Source organism: Arvicola amphibius, chromosome 7 (genome assembly GCF_903992535.2).
Source record: "Arvicola amphibius chromosome 7, mArvAmp1.2, whole genome shotgun sequence".
Classification (NCBI taxonomy): domain Eukaryota; kingdom Metazoa; phylum Chordata; class Mammalia; order Rodentia; family Cricetidae; genus Arvicola; species Arvicola amphibius.
Window position 1 is genome coordinate 120,940,130 of NC_052053.1, and position 23,245 is coordinate 120,963,374.

Consider the following 23,245-nt stretch of genomic DNA (forward strand, 5'->3'; position numbering starts at 1 on the left):
TATGTATGTGTGTGTGTATATATATATATATATAATATTCTTTTCCTTATCACATATACCGCTTTAAAAAAATTCCAGCAGAAAAACTTATGTTCTCATTTGTCTAACAATTCTTTAAGATGGACCAACTGATCATGATTCTGTGTATTCTATCATCTAAACTTCAAAGCATGACAAATAACAGGAATATAAATCCTGAATTTGTTTATTCTAGACCTGTTCCTTGACAAGCTCTACCAAATGCACAGGTCTTTCACTTACTTGAGGCAGAAGTAGCCTACTTTTCCAGGTGCCGGGTTTGATTTGATTGTCTTAATATTTTTAGGTGAGTATAGCAATATTAAAATGGAACATAAAAAGCAATATCACTACTTTATGTAACAATTATATAAACATTATTTACAGAGTGGAAAAAGCAAGCCCTCCGCTAAGGGTACACAGATAATTAAAACATTCCATTCATAATTCTGGCACCTGAGGGAAAGCTATGCCAGTGGTTAATTTTATGACTTGCAAATATGATATTTGGTATCTTGTGTTGTGCTAATCTTGACAAAGTGAAATATAAATATTCAGCCTGGTCCCTACACTGGGAGACTTAAAAAAAAGCACTTGTAATTTAAAAAGTTCTTACTCATTATCATTGTGTGTGAGTGTGTGTGTGTGTGTGCATGTGCGCACACTGTTGCACATGTGAGGAGGCCAGAGGATACTTGCCTTTCTCGCCTTCCACCTCTACATGGGTTCTGAGGATGGAACTCAGATTAGAAGGCATGAGGAGCAAGCACCTTTACCTGATGGGCCACCTCAACAGACCCTGTCTGTACTTCCTTATGGGAAGGAAAGCAGAACATAAGAGTAAGAAAATATGCACACAAGGAATTTGTAAAGCAGTAAACCCAAATTCCTGGTTGCTCACATGCACGGTTTAGTAATGACCCTCCCAAGCTCTGGGATTCTCACCTGACCTGCCATAAAATGCTACAATCTTTATCTTCCACTTGCTTTCCCAGCCCTCATCAACCCTCAGCCAAAGTCGAAGACACTGCACGTCTTCACTGGGGCACCACAGGCCAATGCCATAGACTCACACTTGCAGGATGGACACCCATGAGCCTGTAACTGCCCCTATAGATGATGCTTTCACTAGGTTCCGTGGGTCTATTCACAGTGGCGGCACTCAGTGGTAAGGCTATCTGTGCACAGCGGCCCTGCGGAGAGACACACCACCTAACACTTCACCTAAATCTTTCCTTTAGGTGCATACAGGAAACTATTAGAACAATCTGACACCGCCTGAGCGAGGAGACAGAGAGAGAGAGAGAGGAAGGGACAGAGAGACAGAGAGACAGAGAGACAGAGCAAGCAAGCAAGAGAATTTTACAAGGACAAAATCATCACAAAGTTTAGAATATTTCCCATTACAGAACGCATTGATCTGATCAAATTTTAAGAAAGTTCACAAAGTATTTTCCTGGAAGAACATGCACTGGGACTAATTATTAGTATTGTATAATATGATATATTATTATATTATACAAGAACATACTGTTATAGCCAGGCATGGTGGTACATGCCTTTAATCCAGCACTTGGGCAGGCAGAGGCAGGGATGGTCTCTGTTAGTTCAAAGTTAGTCTGGTCTACAAGAGCTAGTTCCAGAACAGGCTCCAAAGCTACAGAGAAAACTTGTCTTGAAAAACATAACAAAAAGCCCCCCAAAGAAATACTGTTATCAAAAAGTAATATTATCTGTATTAATATTAAATATTAATATAATATTGATATGTATATATTCAAAGCACTTATTTCCTTGACAGCATAGACATATCCAAAAATGAAGAAGCCTTTTCTGTTATCTCTAAACCCCAAGAGGTACTTGGTCTATATTTCAATGAGACACAATGGGCACAGGGTACCACAGAGGCTTGGCACAATGGCGAAGTCACAGGCGTTTTCTACACCCCACACTGGTATTTTGACATGACCTCTCCTTTACTTCATCAACCCCCCAGAGTTTCATCAGTTCCCTATAATGTTCACATTTACCTATAAATACCTTTATTCTCCCCCTTTTATTACTTTTCGACTGCCACTCTTTATTGATTTCCAGGTAATAGCTTAACACATGGCAACATCCTGGATTCAGATTCAACTCTGGGTCCTAAGCAGACATGGGCTTCGAGTGATTTAACTTTTCTACACCTTAGCTTCCTCACTCTAAAAATTCTCATAATTATGACTCTCATATGAGAGCCATATTATATACATATACATAATATATATTATATACATCTATATGTATGTATATAATGAACACTTGATGACATAAAAAGGCAAGTTAGCATAATAAATCAGACTTAGCAAAATTTCATACATCTTTGCTATTACCCCACCTAAACTACACTTTATAATGGAAACACACACAACATACACACACACACACACACACACACACACACACACACACACAGGAGTACACATTTGTCCCTACAGCAGTTGGTATTTGCACTAGAAATTTTTAGTTACAGTCAAAATATCCAATGCCAGAAAATAGAATAAATAAATGATGAAATATTCATCTGATGTTTGCATGATATATGGATAATAAAGAAAGTGATTCAGTACAAGTAGATGGTATGAATATGGGATATTTATTGCATAAAAAGGACAGCAACAGAGTTAGTTTCCAATACTCAAAAAGTGCTTGATCCTTGAACCTTAACATATAAACATATTTTTACCATGTACAAAACTATTTTGCCTCGACACCACTTTCTTGGCTGTCTTTCTATTCTACCATAACCATCTAGAGTCTCATCCTTCCTTCCTGGACCTGGTTAGGCTTTTCTTCTGAGCCTCATCCTTCCATGCAATAGTTTCCATTGACAAAACCACTGAGTGTTTATCTTACCCAAGGGCTTGTCCTCATCTACCTGGGGGCTATTAGAATTCCTTTCTTTAGCAAAATCAAATCCTGTTTCTCTCCTTTGTCATCTTTCCCAGTAACTGACTGACCACATGTACCAGGGATACGTTTCCTTATTCTCTTCTTCCTCTGATCACTTCTATAGATCTTCAACCCACTCCTTTATTGTATATCAGCCATCAGTACTCTAGTAATTTGGAATTCCCAGTCCCCTTTTCAACCCTAGGCTCCATAGTGCTTTAAACAAAGATCATACCTAGAAATCCAACTCCTTACCTGGTATCAACTCTGCTTTGTGAGAGAATATATCTTTTCAAAAACTCTGAGAAAGGGGATCACTGGATAAGGTTACCTTTACCCACAGGGTCTATGTGTTACTAACCCTGTCCCGTTCATCTGTTCTTCATGCCCATGTACAAATGACTGCCCAGGTTCTATGCTCTCCTGTCCATCCACAGGGCTCTTCCTCAGAGACATCTCATTTTCCATCTTGGGCTATTTTAATATCAGCGTCTCAAACCTGCTTATGCTGTGTTTTGATTAATCCAAACCTGCCCTTGTTCCTTCTTGCAAGGGAATCTTCTCTACAGCATCATCACTACTTGGGGAATGGGATTTGCACTTCCCAAGTCAGCTCACTGGGCCTGTGACAAGTCCTTTGTTTGATTTCTCCACCTTCACCACCCACGCCCTTCCTGCTCATGTGAACTGACCACCATATCAAACACCGCAACAGTCCTTCGAATGAGACCGATGATTGTTTGCCTGCATGCCTTTGCCTCTCACACTCCCTTTGACTGGGATATTATTCTACTGTCTCTACCTAATAAACTACTCATTTATCAACAACTTTGAGATCCCATCTTTGATGTCTTATGGACGAATTAGAACCAGGCTAGTTCAGATTCTCACTATCCTCAACCATTATAATGTTTTTCATTTTATGAAGCTTCATTTATTTTCTTCCTCTAAATGAAGGTTAGCTAATGCAAACAGCAGCCCCATTTATTCCTATTCAATGTTTGAAACTCTGGTAGGATGGCAAATTACTAGAAACCACAAAGTCAGAGTTCAGACCTATACTCTGAAGGATGGAGCGTCTGTCGACTATTTGCAAGGGATGGAAGGGCCAGAAAGAAAAGAGGAACTTCTGTCCAGACTCCACCACTCCACGGCTCTACCAGAGATCTTTTCAAAACAAAATGAAAGAAGTTGTCTTAACGCTTCTGCAACACTGATACTTTGTTGACTGTGATACCGACACCAGTCTGTGGACGAAGGGATTTCCGTGCTAGCTGGGCAGATAATGAGAGAGAACATGACAGGGGCTCTTCTTGCTACGACTACCCCTATGTCTAGCAGTATCAGATTCTGCACAGAGAATTACGGTGATATTCCACTCCAATATCACTGTGCTAAAGTCAGATGACATAAGTTCTAATTTCTACGGTAATTTCAAGATCCTATAATTCACCTATGCTTGAGTATCTCGCTTTCATGAAAGTATATTTACCAAGCCACCTATATATTCCCTTAAAGCCAACAGCTCCAAATAATTCATACATGGTCAGGTGTATCTGGGACCTTTATGGTTAAAGAGTGGCCTTTTTTCTTTAATCTGCACTCATACACCCCCACTATACTCCGAGGACAGTATAGTACTGCTTTAATGAGTTCTTCCAATATACAGAAAGGGCAGTACTGTTCCCTCTAAAATATGTGTTCTCCAAACATTTTCTCAGGGTTCTTCACTGTTCTTCATGTAACATGATTCTTCCAGAGTGAAACTCAGCTATACAGACTTCCCTTAGAGTGTGGTGTCTAAGGACAATATCAACCAATCAAATATATTGAGGAATCCAACGAGTCTCTGAGTAAAGGCCCCTATTCTCTAATATAAAGCATGGTGTTGAGTAGATATTTCGGGTACTCATTCTATATGATGTGTTTTACACAAATCACATCAGTTCAAACTCCTTACATTTTCTATTAGTTTTAAATTCTCGCAACTTCTAAATTACACCCCCGCAGAGGACTTTGAACTCAGAAAGCAATAATCTTGGGTTATTGTCTGAACTACTCTGCCACTGACTAAGTGTGGGATTGAACATATCAGAATCTAATTAGCAACAGTCCTGAGTCACAAAAGAATACAATAAAATATTTGTCCCATTCTGTATAGAATGAGTAACAGAGATCCAGATCCTGAACAAAGTGTGTGTGTGGGAAAGAAAACAATAAAAATGAGAAGGTCTAAGAAGAAATGTGATCCTTTTTGTATTGTTAAAATGAACCTGGAGTCACTGAACAGATAAACTCTAAGTACCGTGTATGCAGCATCCTTCGTGGTGGATCAAGAAACACCCTTCTGGGATAACAATAGTCATTAATGAAAATCAGAAACAGCGTAAGTAAAATTAAGGCACAACGCTGCAGGGCCTTACATTTTCAGTTGTGAGCTATGATTTTTCACACAACAAAATTCTTGCAGGAGGCCTACGAGAAGAACACATTTCTTGGCTTGACCCAGCAGACTTGTCAGACCTAGGTGTAGACCCAGAGTACTTCCTCGAACGCATGTGGCGAGGATGCCCAAGCTCCGCGTGCAGGGACTGGAGAACTAACAACTGTGACGGCCCCTGATTTTTCTCAAGAAGAAACTCGGAGTGGATTCCTAGTATATAAAATTTAGGGGGTAACCTTCTAGATCCAATGCTACTTGGGGCTATCTTCTGGCTATTCCTTTGCTTGGCTCTGAAAGGGTAAGTATCTAGAAAGCATAGCAACATCGTCTAAAGATTATTCCAGACAGCGGAGACCAGAGATTATAGGAAGGTTGCTAAGTCAGATGCTGAGCCGGGGCTGCATCTTCTCTGTGTTGAAGAAACAGCTGCATCCTCGCACCTCTCCCAGTGTTTGTCATGAAATGTGCCAGCAAAAGCAATTATTATCAGAGCCCTTTACTTAAACAGAGGCTGAAAAATTCACACGAAAGCAGTTTTCTAATTTGAAGAGGCAAACATTAGGACTGAAAGCAGTTAACAAATACAAACTCAAGCAATGAACTGAAGTTTGGTGACACACACGGAGAAATGCCACAGCACTTTCACGGCACAGCTCTGCTCTTTGGAAAGCGCTATGTAGCTCAGAGGACACAGCACACACATGGTCACTCACAAACACAGCACACACGCGATCACTCTGGGAACAGCCCGCTATTACACGCTGCGCATCAACTAAGTGCAATCGCCTAAATCATCACACCACAGATAGTACTTGCCCTCCCTTTCTCTTAATTCTCTCTCAAGGAACGGCTTTCTAAAAAGGAAAAGGAAAAAGAACAAATTCATAAGAATTTGTGCGTTCCAAAATAAAATAACGACAACCAAATACATATCAGACATTAAAGACGTGTTAGACGATAACAAGCATGAGATTCTCTTGGTAAGATTCTCTCTCTTTTGAGAGGTACCTGCAAAATGTGGCTTCCCAGGTGTGCTTCAAATACTTCGATGGCCAGTGCGCTGGGGCTTCGCCTTCGCTGGGCACCTATAACTTGAAAGAAAAGAGAGAGGGAGAGAAGAAAAAAAATAATTAAGTTGGGGCTCTGACTTCAAACTTTCAGCTTAATCTCTCTCCATTTGCATTACCACCCTGTTAAACACTAATGATTTCTGGAAGAAACACTAGCCACTGCCAGTTTGGATTCTGGGTTGTTTGAACCTAAGTGTAAGTTTGGGTTGGATATAAGTATCTTTAAACTTCAAACAAACAAACAAAAACCCTTAACACCCTAGACTTAAAATTTTACCTTTTAGATAGTTTATCTTCTACTGAGGCAAAACTACACACATTTTCATATTTCTTCAGAAAAAATGGATACAGTTTTTCTATACATTATGACATTGCTGTTTTTAAATACTGATAGCAATAGCCCTACCCTCCACTCCACGCCAGAGGAAGATAAACTCTTAAATCCCAAACAGGACACATCTAGTTATTTTCAATGTGTAAGTTATCACATTCAGAAGGAGCCACGTCTCTTTAAGGGGCACATACACTGGTGTGATGTGTCAAGAAGGGTGACTTCCATATCTCTGAACACTCGTGTGACTATTCTACAAGCCAGCACGGTTTCAGATGGACCGTGGGTCAGCATGTTTCTTCTCATCAGCGGCTTGTCTCTGGTTGAGATGGCAAACATCACTGTTTCCCCTTTCCAAGGGTCAGCATGCTGGCACCTGCCACTCCAAGAGACCTCATACAAAAGTGCACTTCAGACACAGCCTTGATAGAACCCAGAATTGTGGGTCCATTCTTTCCAGGATCTTAAGTGTGCAGTGCCAGCTTGCTGTGCTTTGAGTGTTTATTTTTTTTCTTCCAGGTTCCCAAGGATCATAAACACGTGTTTGGTTTGCAGAGATTTTCTACATTTCAGACAAGAAAGGCTCTCCATGCCCTGCTTCTTCATACCCAGGTACTAAATGAAAACAAAGTCAAACACCCTTGCTTTCTTCCAGCTAACCGTCTTTCAGCTGGTGGACAAGACAGTTCTGCACAATGGCACTGGGGAAACGCCACTTCATTTTGGTGACCATACCAATCACTTCTACCAAAAGCTGAGTAGGGCAGCAACACCAATGCCCATGACTGTTGTGCCGTGTAGACACAGGAAGCCTACTCTAATTACTGAGAGGAACTATCCAAAAGGCATGTTGAAAATAACATGAAAGCCAAGTGCCACTACTGCCGCAAGAGAAAAAGAAAAGAGATATTTTCTCAATAGGGAAATTTATAAAATATAAATTGAAGAGTGATGATTATTAAAGGATATTCCAGCTGGAAACCCCAGAGCCAGCTCCCTGTTTCCTTCAGAGGTAAAACATATAACTAATCATTTTCAAACGGGAAGAACCTAATTTCTCGGCTGAGATAAATCTTTATCATAGGTGCAGACATAGGGTTTCACTTTTTCATATTTAAATACGTTTAAGTAGCACTGCTGTATGTGTGTGTGTGTGTGTGTGTGTGTGTGCATGTGCTCCTGATTAATTTTCCATTCTAACACGCACACTACTCCCTCAAAACTCCTTTGGCATTTTTGATAATGCAGCTGTCTTGCTGAATACTGTTTTCAGTTGCTAGAGTGTTAATTGCACATTATGGTAGCTTGGTGTGAATGATCCCACATGAATAAAATCTGCAGCCTCTTTTTTTTTTAAGATTATGGGGATGGGTGGTTTTTAGGAGGGAGAAGAGGAGAGCTGAAAAACTTCTAAAATGTCCACTCCCTTTTTGAGGCAGTAATTATGATTTGGAGTTTATTAATAGTTCAGAATTTGGGGAGATTTTTGACTACAAGGCTCAAAATAAGTAACTGCATGCCATTTAAAGAAGGACTAATGCTGGGCTTTAGAGAACATACACTATTCTAGGAATAACTCAATAAGGTGAGACTAAGAGTACTCCAGCCAGTGCCTTCAGAGCGCCCTCTATCTTCCCAGGGAATTTAAGGAAGCCTTTATTTACTAGAAGGCCCACATGGCAGCTCTAGCAACAACAGATGGCAGCTCAATGCTTTCTAGAAGCCCAGAAACAGTTGTCTTGAATAACACACACAGGGAAGTACTGCAAGCCTGGATTCCCATGGCCTTTCTTTTCCTGCGTCTCCTTCACCAGTACTCAGGTTGGCTCTACAAATGGAGATCTTCATCAGGTCTCGCATCCTTGACTCTGGACCCAGGCAGTTGTTCTTTGTTCTCCAAATCCCCTGGAAGCCCCAGCAATGCTCCCGCACGCAACTAGCATACTATCCCAGTATCCTGTAAGTGGTTACATGCTATTCTACTCCATGGCGTTTTTACGACACTGGAACTTCTCTTGATTTATCTGTTTTGCACTTATGCAGGTGATGTGGGGCTGTAATGACAGCTCCTAATTTTACAACCCACATAAATATGTTAAACAGGAGCCCATTACGTCCCTGGTAGGAGCCCTGCTTTAACTCTGGCATTATTGGTAACTGGATAGATGTTAAATATGGGCTTCTGCACATCTCCTTTGGTACTCCGTATTCTGAGAACAGGTAGGCATCTATCACTGGGACAATGGAAACAGTTTTGTTTTTTCTGCATTAATGTCACTGAGTTTGCAGAGTATCATTAATGCCAAGAGGAACAAAAAGGCATGACCTCAGTGCTTTATGAATATAAAAAAGAAGAGTAACTTCTCTTCTGAAAGGTTACACCTTCCAAGCTCATTTGGTAGTTCCCACATAACAGTGTCAAGGTAGGTACTAGGGTTTTTTTTTTCCCATCCCATCTGCTGATATACTTCATTTATCAGTTTATTTAGTTAAGTGACTACTTTCGAAATTGAAAGAGCACTAAATTAATAAAACCACCCATAAGCAGGACATTACTAAATAAATGGAGTCTACTTTCCATTGCCTGTGGAGACTGCCACTATCTCACAGAAGGGAGAGATGGATTGTTTGGACGGCATACACAAACTACTCAAAAGAAAGCAAGCCACACCATATAATTCAACTTTAAACTCTATCCGCCATCTGCTAAGTGCCCACTGGATGCTAAAAATCTCTAACTAGGAAATGGGGACTAGTATTGGGGCTCAGTAAACAAATACAAGAAAATCTTCTGTTGCTGAAGACTGGTCCCAGTACAAAATTATCCTTCAAAAGCACCTTATCTCACATTTTATACAGGCTAAAAAGGCAGCACCCGGAGTCTTAGGGCTTTTTAAAGGCAGACAAGTAAAGGGGAAAACAATTTTTTTCAAAGAAATCAGCTTAGGAAATCCTGGTCTTACGTTTCAGAAATCCACAGTGGTATAAGAAGCTGTGAGAATGAGGTACTTGGCCTAGCTCTCATCAGAAGGAAGAGGGCATCCAGGGAAACCAGTTTCAAACACAGACTTAAGAAAATTAGCTTTGCCCCTCAAGGATGTCAGCCAAAATACTGTACTCTGGACCCTGTTAAAAACACATGTGGTGGTCTCTAAGAATTAATTCTGTACAGCAACAACAATAACAAAAAATTGTCTTTCAAAAATATATCCCACCTGCCCAGCCATGTTCTGAACTGGTGCTCCATGTCCCCAGGGAGAAAGTGAGGAAGGCTGGGGATTAACACTCAGTAGGAGTTTGACCTATTCAGCCAAAAGGTCAACTTGCCATGGAAGAATCCATTAGAAGTGGAAACAGGACAGCTCAGTAGACACACATAATGAAAGGAGAGAAGTCATGGGCTCTGGTTGCCTTGAGGCCTGTTTTGCCCTTTTCCTTCTTAGCCCTCTGCATGCAGGGCCCTTACTAGCACAGTTCATAATGCACGGGGCAACCCCAGGCAGAGAGCTGCAGAGAGCCTGCTGCCAAACAAAGGGTTCACTCAAGAATGGAGAAAGGTCTTCTACCATGAAGAATGTCACGCAGGGGAAAGCAGGCCCTGGTTGACAAGAAGCTCATTGGAAGCTGATATCAGCCCATCTCCTAAGTCAGTGATTCAGTGCCCAAGGTCAATGCTGCCCTTACGTTCACCTGCTAACATTGTAAGAATGGACCCCTCTACCTGGAGAAAAGGCAAACTTTGTGCCTGGCCACCATCCATGCAGCCATCTGAATCCTTCATGCTTGGAGCAATCTGTTTCCACACTGAGACTGGGGGAAGGGTCACCCAAAGAACAAGCTTAAAGGCATCTCCAGACCTCATTCCCTGAGCTCAGCAAAGTCAGAGTTTGGGAAAGGATAGAGGAAAGAATGTTTAATGAGTCTTTCCAGGGCTACTAAGGACAGAAAAAGAATTTCCCTTGAAGAAGCTCAATTAATGTTCCTAGTTGAGAATCAAACCTCGGTTTAATTCCCAGCACCCACATGGTGGCTTAAAACCATCTGTAACTCCAGTTCCAGAGGATCTGATGCCCTCTTCTGGCCTTCACTGGCACGGGGCATGTATGGGGCACACATATGTACATATAGGACAAATGCTCATGCATATAAAATGAAATAAAATAAACCTAAAAGAATTTTAAAATGATTACAAGAAGAAAACCCTCCCTACATGCTAGAACTTATTTTTAAATCCACATTTTAATAAACTTTTTTAAAGTTTCTAATCTGAATCCCAGACCCTATCACACATTATCAAGTGCTATCAATCCAGGGAAAAGAGGCAGTTAATCCAAGGAAACAGCTGAACCTTTAAGGAGTCTTATGCTAATTGCAAAGTTCTCTGATGCAACACATTTAAATTTCTCCCCCATTTGAAGTACAGATTGAATGCATTGGGGGAAATTTAAGGATGGGTTGAGTACCTTGGAAGAATCACAGATTGTACTGGACTGAAAGTTTTAGTGCTTACAAATGGGGTGCCGAACTGGGGAATGAAACCACGCATGCTTGGCCTCAAACTACCACAGCACCAGGGAAGTACATGCATTCAGGAGGTCTGGTTAAGAGAGGCAAATGCTTCTACTTCTCACTTTAGGAACTGACTGGATTCCTGCGATGTTTGCAAAACTGTTTGCAATTTTCTGTTTCAAAATGGCACAGTGTGAAATGTGAAAGAACATCCAAATTCCCAATCTTTCTTCACCAGGTTTTCACGTACTTGGTCTTCAACAAATTACAGCTGCATTGCAGTGGGAAGGATCCTGTTAAAATAGTCAACTTTCCCCAGCTCAGCTTCCATTTCCACGGGATGAAATAAGAGCTCCTAGGGAGGCATTGCACCATCCGTAGCTAACAAGACAAAATGGCCTTTGCATCACAATCTGGGGATTCCTACATGAACCACCCATTGTAAGGTCGTCATGCAATCACTTACAAGGTGGTTAGCAATGTCTCTGAGGACGCATCCTCAGGCAAACAGAGGCATGGCCCACAGCTGGGCCAAGCCTCAGGGAGTGAGGTACAGGACAGCTTCCTTCAGAGATGCCAGGGGATATGGAGAGGAGCAACCCTTCAAGATCATGTTTTGTTTGCTGGTTTATTTTCTTCGTCTTGTTTCATTTTATGTTTTGAAACAGGGTTTCTCTGTGTAAGCCCTGGCTGCTCTGGAACTCTCTCTCTCTCTGCATACCAGGCTGGTCTCAAACTCAAGAGAACTACCTGCCTCTGCCTCCCAAGTGCTGGGATTAAAAGGTGTGCACCCCCATAGCCTGGCTCAAGATCATGTTTTATCTTCTTAAGACTCCCAAAGTAATTGCTACAAATTCGAAGAGGACCTTTTCGGTAAATTGTACTTATTAATCAGTCTAATTTCACTTTCCTAATTATTTTAAAACAACTAAATGTGCGATGAAAATAAATAACACACACACACACACATACACACACACATACTCCACACATGGCACTATTTACCAAGGACTTTAGTCCAGAACTACTTAAAAGAAATCAAAGTGTGTCTGGGTATACTTATTGGTTTCATAAACTTGGTTTTGCATGGATTAGAGTTAACAAATTCCGTCATACAATGGTGGACTTTAGAGTTTCTTCATTTTTACTACAAAATAAATACAAGGTTAAAAAAATCAGTCAAGCCAACAACCAATTCCTCCCAGTAGATTCCCAGAGATACAGCGAGTCTTGCATTTTATTGCATATGAACTTAGCAGGACCACACGAGCCTATTTATTCTGGCTCACTGATACTGCAGCAAATACACCTTGAGCCTCTCTGGGAGACAGACAGTCTGCTGACTCGGGACCTGACAGTGACCCAGACACATGTGTTGGAAGAGCATATGGGTCATGGGGATGTCTCCAGGCCTTCATGACCGCCTGACAGAACGTACTCAGCTTTCATGTGTGATCATCAGGTTGTAGTTTAGAGAGGCCTCTTATCTTGGGTAACTCCTCATGAAAGCCTGCAGCATGGTCACATGACAGATAACGACAGTGGTCAGGCCTCTGGGGTTCACTGTCGGACACAATGGCAGCAGCTCTCCAGGCCAGGCTGGGGCCTCATCACCTTGTAGCTCCATGTTGTTTTCAGCAAGCTCCATCACCAAGGGACTGTCCCGCCATCAGACACCCGCAGTGTTGGATCTCTACTACATACACCCCAGCCGTCTTAGGACCCAGCCCTGCAGTTCAACAGTCAGGACAACACCTCTCCCAGAAAGACCACTGTGTGCTCAGGGCTGGGAGACAACCCTAACTCCACTATTTTACCTTCTACTTCAGTCCCACACTGCTGCTCCCACTAGAGTCTCCAGAGGACACATTCCCAGCGTGGCATTTCAGCTCAGTGCTGGATGAGGCCACTGAGTCACTTCCCAGACTGCCACGCTGTCTAGAAGTCTGAGCAGCACAGGGTTGACTCAGGTACCTTATATGGGATGGTTGACTCATTTCTAGAGGCTGCCTGCCTGCTCTGCCTGGAGAGGGGGCTCACTGGGAGGGCTCATATTAACCAGGATGCAGCTTTGAACAAAAGAAAGGATTTGGGCTCTGGAGTCAATCAAATTCAGTGTTAAATTCATTCTGTGTATCCCAAATTAGCTGGGCCTTACCAAGAAATTGGGCCCCATGGACCTCCATTTCTTCTGTCGAAAAACAGTCAACACCTCTCATAGCAACTGTGAGGTGCTACGTCGTGCCCCACCGAACTTTCATCTTCCTGGAATTAATTTGTATAGTATCTGTCCCTTCACCAGCCCTTACCGTCGTCACAAGCCAGAGGATTTGGGCAGTATTATTAAAACTCCAGCAGATAGAATGGGGCCCAGAGCACAGAAGGAACAAAATAAATAGTGAACAAATGAACACTCCCCAGCAGGATTCCCGCCGCACGGGAGGCGCTCAGTACACAATGCTCACTTCTCCCTACTAAAAGCAGAGGCCAGAGCTGAAGACAATCTCCTGCTCACTATCTTTATCCATAATTCAATGGGAAGAGTAGGAATTTTTCTGTGTATGTTGTCACCAGCTCCCACCTTTCCTAAAGCATGATGTCATATCTACAGTGTCACCACAACACCCTGTGGAGCCAACTGCAATCAGGGCCTCAAACCAAGCACAAACATTTCCCACACACTTGGGCAAAGAGCCAGCAGCAATTCTCCAAGTGTCAGCAACTGCCCACTGAGTTTTCCTTGGAAGGATTCACTCATGCCTGGTTCCAGCAGTAATTGGCGTGTGCTTTATGATGCTGAATGCCTCCAACATAATTTGATTAGGTAAACGCATGTATAGGGCCACCATTGCTAGGAATGCCAAACAGTCCTTCCGTCCCGCCACTTCCCCTCGGATTCCACATAAACAAAGACTGCAGGGTGATCGTTGGAAACCAGGTAAGAGTTTGATGAACAGAAGACCCCGAGATTTCCAGAAGCTCCAAATAAGTTGAGCAAAGTTTAAAGGGCAAGGAGAGAGCTGGACACCATTTGGAGCACGTGGTTCAGTCAACAGGCACAAGATAGCCAGGCTCGGAACCAGGGCAGCACGGGCAGATACATTTGGGTATTTATCACTCCCAGGAAATAGATTAAGAAAATTTCATCTGTTGCTTAGATTCAAGGCTGACCTCAGGCCTTTAGGTTTCTAATGTTTCTTTCTCTGAATAAGAAAGAGGTTTGAGCAAACCCTCTTGCACACACAGAATTAAAACATAAAGCTTCTGTACATTTGGTTGTAGAAACTTCCAGAGAAAGCCAGCCCAAGTACAAGAACCAAGTATTCACATCGACCCCGCACCACCAGCAGGGCTGAATAACTGATTCCCTGGATGAATGAGTTAAGGAACCAGATGAATGAATGCACGGAGGCTCGGAGACAGCATCGGCAGCGAAAGCAGACACTTGTATTCTGCACGGAGACTGGGGGATTGAAAGACGCAGCCAGTTAGGGGGTTTATTCACAAAAATTGCCTTGTGGAATTATACGCAGCTCCGCCCCTTCTAAATGCAGACAGAGGGAGGAAAGGAAAAAGAGATAATGAAGGTTTGCAAATGAAGTGGGGACAACTGTGCAATCAATCAGCATTTTCTGAAAAAGAATCTGCACCACTTGCCAAAAATCCCAACTGAGCAACTAAACTAGAATTCTGATGAGAATGGACTTTGCCACTAGCCAGTCATTTTTATTCATCCTCCAGCTGCCTTGCTTCCCTTTCCAGAAGTCAAAGGTCTCCTCGGTGTGGTGGGATCAAACATGGGAATTTCCATCACCATGCTGATTCTTCTCACATACCTTTAATGAGGATTTGCTCTGTGCCAGGAATGATGTCAGTTGGAAAGAACATAAGCCAGTCGTTCGTGGAAGTGCGTACTGAAGGCCTACTAGGTGCCAGGCAGTGGGCCACCAAAGACTGAATGAATGGCTCTGGACTCTCGGGTGGAATCCAGACCACAATAGCAATCATAATACATGAACACCCATATAAGAGACAGGTACAAAGAAGTGGGGAGGCCAGAGAAGACCCCTACGAGAATATAATATTCAAGTAGCAACATGGTACTAGTGTCCAGCTAAAGGGAAAGCAAATCTTAAAGGTCCCAGCATTTAAGGAGCTTGTTCCAAAATATGACAAGGAAACGGCCTCCTCAATGAATAGAAAGCCTAGGGGGCAATGGAGACTTGGTAGAGTCCAGGAGAAGGAACATCCACCTTCAGTGAAATGAAAGAAAAAAGCAGAGAAAATAGTTGGGTTACAAATGGCCACAAATATTTCCAGGCCAACAAGCCATGTTTATCTCGGGAGAGGCAGGTAGAGGGAGGGTTGTATACAGAAAGGAACAAACTGACTACGATGTGGGAGATTCAAACACAGGGAAAGAATTGTCAGGGGGCATCTGTCTGCCACGGCAGCCACAGATCGCCCCACAAATACTGCAAAGGACACCACAGCCTTCCCACAGTCATGGCGACTCCCCCATAAAGTCTGAGCAGGCTGGGCTGTGGGGGGCCTGGACTGTGTTCTGTTAGCAGGGGATGAGGGGAGAGGATGGAAGGGGAGGGGAGGGGTGTATGTAGAAGAAGGCTGAAAACATTCCTATTGCAAAGTCGAGCGAGGCAGGATGTGGAGAGTTTGCCCTGAGAAGTTAGCAAGACTGTAGAAGAAGGCTCACGTTCTGAGGTACTTAACAGGCAGGGTGAAGATGGCTTTGGGACAAACAGATTAAAGAATGAGTTCTAGGGGCCTGAAGTAGCAAACATCATCCCCTAAGACAAGTAATTTCGGAAGGGAAGAGGTGCTAGGGGTGATGAATGGGGGGGGGGGGGGCTTCGAGATCTGCTCATAGTCATGCTCAACGGGGCCCAAGGCTCAGGGCTCAGATTCTACCAAGAGATGATTATTTGACTGCAAGCTATTAGCATCTCCACAGGAAGGAAAACCATGATAGAGTACACACACACACACACACACACACACACACACACTTTGTAACAAAAGCAACGTTCCCCAGTTTAGTGGCCTCGTCATCCCAAAAGAGAGCCCAGTCTCAGAAGGTCTTCCACTTGAAGGCTAAACAACACAATGATCTAGAATCCAGGCTCTCAAGTAGGCGATGGCATAGGATGCTCCTGGCTACATCTAAACTCAGGCAGCATGGGGCCTCAAGAAGGCCTGCCTGTTCTTGCTCTCCCCCAGGTATGACAGTGTGATGGTTTGAATCAGCATGGTCCCTGCAGGCTCAAATGTCTGAAAACTTGGTGTAGCACCAATCCAGATAGGTTTTAATAATAAAAACCTGGAGTCAGATATTAAGATGTGAAAGCTGAAAGATCAGAGAGGCAGAGCAGCCACCACTAGTTCTTACCACTACGAAATGCCCAGACTGAATGGGGTATCCTGTCTCTACAAGTCCTCAGACTGAATCATCAGATGGAATGCCCTGAGCTCCCGTCTTTCCTGCCTTATATATCTCTCTCTGCCCAGTCATATCACTCCTGCCTCCACCTTCCTTGTCCTGGGATTAAAGGCGTGTGACTGCTAGGTAATGGGATTAAAGGTGTGAGCCATCATAGCCTGACTCTGTTTCTCTTTTAGACTGGATCAATCTTGTAAAGCCCAGGCTGGCCTTGAACTCAGGGAACTCCATCTGCCTGTCTCCCGAGTGCTGGGATTAAAGGCTTGTGCCTTTAATCACTGCTTGGCCTCTATAGCTAACTAGAGACTTAACTCTGCACTTTGATCTTCAGACAAGCTTTATTTGTTAGATCACAAACAAAACATCATGACAAATTGGTCCATAGTTGCTGGCCCTGTTTGGTATATTTATGATAGATGTGGCCTTGCTGAAGGAAGTGATCACTTGGGGGTGGGCCTGGAGAGTTCAAAGACTCATGACACCCCCAGTTTACTCTCTCTGCTTCCTGCTTGCAGTTGGACATGTGAGCGCCCAGCTTGCTCCTCCTGCGACCATGTCTGCCACCTGCCGCCAGGATGTATAGTTCCCTCTTGAACTATAAGCCGAAATAACCTCTCTTCTGTAAGTTGCCTTGGTCAAGGTGCTTTATAAAAGCAATAGAAAAGTAACTAACATAGACTCCACTTTGTTGGTGGCTGTAGCGCAAGCTTCCTACTTGTGACCTGCCTCACTTTTCCTTCCCCGCTGTGGATACAGCAAATGCAGCCAAGGACCCTGGCCTCCTCTCACAAAGTGTATTTCCTGCGAGTTTCACAAAGGCAAGAAACCCCTCATATGTGCGTTTATAAAGATGCCAGGAATGCCACAACAATGCAAGACCCCAATTCGCTAGAATGAATTTTGAGGTTTCCCCCTACTTTATATGATACCAACATGGCTTAGCACTTTATTCATCCCAGAGGCTCTCTCCTGGTTCCGCATGCCCCTAGTTTCTCATTCACTGTATCTTTTGCCATGGCAAAAGTTTTACATGCCGTAAACAGAGGCCTCACCTACAATTGCTTTTGGAGTCCCTACAAATCCTGAATCACAAAAGAAATAGGTATTATTTCCTTCCATCCAAGAGCTGTCAAATATGCACAGCCAAATGTGGGAAGAGATTATTTGAATACATCCCTGTCTGAACAAAAAGAATATTAAGTAATCAAGGAAAACTACAGAGCATTCTATCTGTTGGGAAAAGCAACCCAAAGGATTGAGCATCAGCTCATATTCTTCTTGCATTATTTAATGACTTTGGATTAAACTAATAAAGAAAAAAATTGGGACTGTCCTACGTGGGACGGAAGGCATTGCTTCCTGAGAGTCCATTCTTGGTCACAAATGCCTCACCTCTGCTGCTGTAGAGTAAAGATAGCTCTTCTTCAGTTTCCCCAAACTACTGTGTCAAGAACCCTCATCCTCAGGAAGCAGCGCTGGCTTCTCCCTTTAGTGCCGAATCCTCCAGTTCTCTCCACACAGCCTGCTCTGGGGCTTTCTGAACCCAGTGACCTCTCAGTGACCACCGTCCACAGACTAATGTTGGTTTCTTTCTTCACTTACAGCCTACCGAGTCATCCACCCACAGTTGGGAAGAAATTAGCTGTGTGACACCTTACGTTTGTTCAACTGTGTACTGACTTCATTTTCTAGGACACGCTCCCATGGTGCCAACCAAGGTTTAGTTCCGACCCCTGAGGTTTAGTATCCTCTAGAGGTCCTTGAAATTTTTATTAATTCATACTTACAATCTGCTAGGAGCACTGAAAAATTTGAGGAGCCAGCTGTAATTCACAAAAAGCCCGATTCTTCAAGTCATGAACCCTAGCTTGATTTCTCCCAACAGCTCTACTGTCTGAGTTAGCGAGCCCAGATAAGGCTCTCGATATCCCAGCCTTGGCTTCTCCACTCTATATACTGAGACACTAATACCCTGTCAAAACAGTTATAGCAAGGTCACATGCCAGGGTATGTGACAGTTCTCCAGCACATACCTAACAAAGAGACGGCAGCTCTATCTGACGTTTCAATCTCCCTACAGCAAATAATACTGCGTGCAGATAAAGGCTTTTGATATGAAGAATTAAAGAAAGCTACCTGTGTGCTTATGCATAAACAGCACCTTCCTGATATTTACTATGTTCTGTGTGACACCGGACCAATTAGGAAAAAAAAATCTCAGAGAAATATATGGTAACCAGAAATATAAACTTAATATTTTCCATTTTAGCACTTCCTTAAATAATGAAATGAGCTATAGTGTGCAAAGTGTGCTTAGGACACACTCACTAATTGAACTCCTTTTTCCTACAAATGTGTATGTCCACTAATCACTTCAAAAACGACTCATATATATTTCTGAAAAAAAAAAAACCCTGTAGATTTTATAGCATCAATCACACGTCCTAGCCTTTGTCACAAATAGAAACAGCAAAATGGTTATTAGAGATAGAGTATCTCTGACATTCTACTACAGATCTTTAGCAAAATAACCTTTCTCAAAAGTAAAGGTGAAGCTGGGATCTGTGATTGCTTGGGGGGTGTACACACATTTATATACACAGACAGTCATGTGTTCCATTTATACACATACTTAAAATTTCCCACTTACAATGTCATTCCCAAAAGTTAAAGATGGTGGGTACTGGGTGTCTTAACTAAATCACCTCACTTAGTTTGTAAGTGTGTATTTTTGAGTGTGTGTGTGTGTTAGTGTATAAACACTCCTACTGCACAAACATGGTCACAGCCCAAAGGCTGGCTTCTAGTTTCTGTCCCAAAAAATACACGCTAGAACAAACCAAGTAGGCCAAGCATCCCGTCCCCTGTAAGTGGACCGTAACTGGTCATCTCTCGTTAGTCGCCTGGTCCATCTGCAGAGTAGGTGTGGCGTTGCTTGGCTGTGGCTATTTGACCACTGACTAGCAAATATTTCTAAAGGGATGACTAGGCTAGGGCAAAAGCAGTAGAAAACTCCACTGACACATGTAGGAGCTAAAATTAAAAAAATCAAGTAATTGTGAGTTAAATTTTTATTATTATATTTTATGTAAACGGGTATTTTTTTTTAAAGCTACATTTTTAACCAAGTCTCCTTATATGTCAGTCAACCAGAGCTCGGCAAGCTCGCATGGAGTCTATTAAAGAGGGAATAAGGTTCATGAATTTCAAGCGTGGAGGGCTCTAATTACCTCATGCTCAAACTTTAACTACAAAACTCAGATAAATTGCTGCACTAAACCCATCGAGGATCCTCTACCTGATTGGTGCCAGAGCTTCAGAACCCATCTGAAGCTCAGCGAAGCTGATCCCAGCGAGCGTTAGTAAATCAGTCCTGAGGGACCACGTTCTGGACCGGTCCCTAATGAGTACGGAGGAATTACTTGGATGTTTTGGTAAAGCTACCCGGTAAATTAGGCCATCTGAAATTTTATTAGCCACAAAGCATTACTGCAGCCAGTCACCTAGGCCAGGGAAGCTGGGGGAAGCGGCTGCAGTTTAAGCGTCTTCTAACCAGGTCCCAAGAATCTGTTTCAGGCCCTGCCTGGCAGTGGAAACATTAAACTAATTGGCTAATAGTTACAGCTGTCTCTTCAGCGCTTTTGTGCTTAGAGGTGTGACCCTGTCTCGAACCAATTTATGTACACCCAGAGGGTGGTCCTGGATTTATTCTAGTTCTGTGTATGAATTAAATTCAGAAGGAAAGGAAACAAGCGCCTCTCTGAACATAGCTGGGGTGTGAAGCCCTGAACCCGAGTTTGCAGCTAAAAGTTGGGAGGCAGCGAACACTTGAGGCAGAGAAGACTGGAAAAAACAAACACTATTCTCAAATATTCAAGACATCCATATTTTATCCAGAGAGGCACAGAGGAGAAACACGGCTTTCTTTCTGTCTGCTCTAACACCCACCATGACTATTTATCTAGTAACAAACTTTTATAGATGTGAAATATTTGAAGAAGTCCTTTAGAAATGGCCTGAGGTGATTTCAAACTTAACAGACCCTGTCCCACCAGAGCTCATTACAGTGAATTTTATAACAAAGTACCTTCTACTTAATTTTCAGAGCCTAGCCAAGCGTATGAGGAACGCAGCTGCATTAAGTGCAATTAATGGCACAATAAAAAGCAGGAGAGGGCTGTTTAACACCCAAGAACCAGCAGTAAACACTGGCTTCATGCTCTCCTACAGGCGGTCATGTGTCAAAGGACCCGGGCTGGGAGATTTTCCTACCAAAAGGGTCAACGCCTCTCTCTCTCGCTGCAGCAAAGCTGGTCCTTCATCTGCTCGGCTCAGACACCGTACAAAAGGCTAGCAAGCTGTCCCCTCCAGTTATGCCACCAGCGTCCTCTCTCCCTTTGTGCTGGAGTCCAACACAGCAAGCTCATATTCCCACCAGTGAGGGAGAAGGACGAGAACAATTCCACTCAAAAGGAATCTAATCGCCAGTGACTCATGCCACAGAAAGTGATTTGGCTTCATAACTAACCAAGTTGACTGGCCAATGACAGCGAACGGAAACATCTTCAATCAGAACAGTTTTCAAACAAACCAAAAAAAATTAGGTTATGGGCAAAAAATAATTATAATGATGTTTGCAAACCTCTTTAATGATGAAAAGCCACCACTTAGAATTTGAACATGAGAGGCATCCGAAAATAAACAAAAGCCCCACTAGTTGGTCTGGCTGTGACGGCTGGAGGATGTGTCAGTTAGTGTGTCAATGACAGTAGACTGTCATTGAGCTCAGCTGCATGCACAGGTGGACTGGGCATCCAAGGAGCATCGTCAGATTCAGGGACCTCTTAGGTAGAAAGATTTGGCAGGATGCCCTTCTTCACATGGGCAGTACTGATGCCCAATCTTCATGCATACTCCTATATGCTTTAAGCCCCGTCTCAGTTACCTACAATCACTAAAATGTAAACACTGTGTCATTTAGAGGATGACAAGAAGGGACCTTACATGTTTATGACTGACACGAATGGTTTTCAAATATTTTTGTTCTGCATTTGGGTGAGATCACGGACAAGGAGCCATGGGGGATATGCAGAACCAAGTGTATTTAAGTTACTTCACTAATACAAGTGAACAAAGTCATTTTGCTATGGGAAGCAGCTGATAATACTTATGGTCTTAGTAGCCCAGCCTTAATTTAGGATCCCATCTTTTGAGTTCCATGTCTGAATAAATCTGTTGTTTGAGCAGTATAAACAAGGCAGGAGGTAAAGTTTCCCTTTAGACTAAAGCCTTAACCAACGATCAGGGAACATGACTAGGGGCTTGAGCACATAACTAGTATTCATGAGAGTCATGAAGCCATGAAGCCCTGGATTTGAGATACTGGAAGAGAGTAGGAGGGGAGAGGGAGGGAAGAAGGGAGGGAGGGAGGGAGGGAGGGAGGGAGGGAGGGAGAGAGAGAGAGAGAGAGAGAGAGAGAGAGAGAGAGAGAGAGAGAGAGAGAGAGAGAGAGAGAGCGCACATGGGGTGTCAATGGCGACAAAGGGGAGAGGAAAGAAGAGGTGTGGGAAATGTTGGGAAGGAGGAGGGAGCCCTACAGGACACGAAGGCAGATTCTTTCTAATCAGCATCCTGCCTAATCAGAACCAGACACGGCTCCTTGGTGAGAGAGGTGACAGATAATTCCCAAAATGCATTTTACTGAAAAAAAAAAAAATGCTCCCAACTTGCTTGAGCAACACTCCCCCAAGAACACTCACACATTAGTTTCTAGCAGTCTCTCCTGGTTAAAAGTGATCATGGGAGCCGGGTGGCGGTGGCACACGGCTTTAATCCCAGACATGGGAGGCAGAGGCAGCTGGCTCTTTGTGAGTTCAAGGGCAGCCCAGGACAGCCAGAGCTGCTACAGAGAAATCCTGTCTTAAAAAAACAAACAAACAAAAACTGTGCTCATGGGCAATGAGAGACAACAAGCAAAAGCACCATCAGCTGCAGAGCGCATGGGTGGGAACCCAGGCTGGCAGGCAGCAGGGTCTGACTCTTGATTGTGCCCCTTTAGAGACACCCAACTCTATCTCTCTCCCAAAACAAAACCAGAATTCTGGGGACCAGTGAGAGAGTCCAGCTGGTAAAGGTGCCGACTACCACACCTGAAGACCCGAGTCTTACCCTAAGAATCCACATGGTAGGGAAGGCAGCACCTGCCCCTGCTCTCCCCTGAGCTCTACATGCAAGCCATTGCATGCACAACATACACACATGTACAGAACGTGCAATATGTGAAATAATAATTAAAAATGTACAGTGGAATTACGAATACCTCCTGTCTGAACAAAAAGCACACGCCTTGAGACTGAAATCTCAAGATGAGATTTCAAAATGGTATGCGGGACATTCATGCAACTGCAGAGACACAAAGAGGCACCGAGGCCTGGGCATGGCCCCTGGGCCCAGACGAGGGTGGAAATAGTGAGCTACCATCGGAA

The 23,245-nt window shown here is 43.3% G+C and overlaps 1 protein-coding gene across 6 annotated transcripts in view; it reads right to left on the reverse strand.

Moving 5' to 3' along the window:
• Positions 1 to 23,245, reverse strand: part of Npas3 (neuronal PAS domain protein 3) — an 825,611-nt gene that overhangs the window by 418,682 nt on the left and 383,684 nt on the right. For 4 of the 6 annotated variants that reach the window (XM_038337475.1, XM_038337473.1, XM_038337472.1 and 1 more), the window contains one exon: positions 6,401 to 6,477. In XM_038337475.1, the coding sequence (XP_038193403.1) occupies positions 6,401 to 6,477 (77 nt within the window). Of the gene's footprint in view, positions 1 to 6,400; positions 6,484 to 23,245 lie in introns of all 6 variants that reach the window. The other 2 variants (XM_038337476.1, XM_038337474.1) reach the window with 1 other exon arrangement.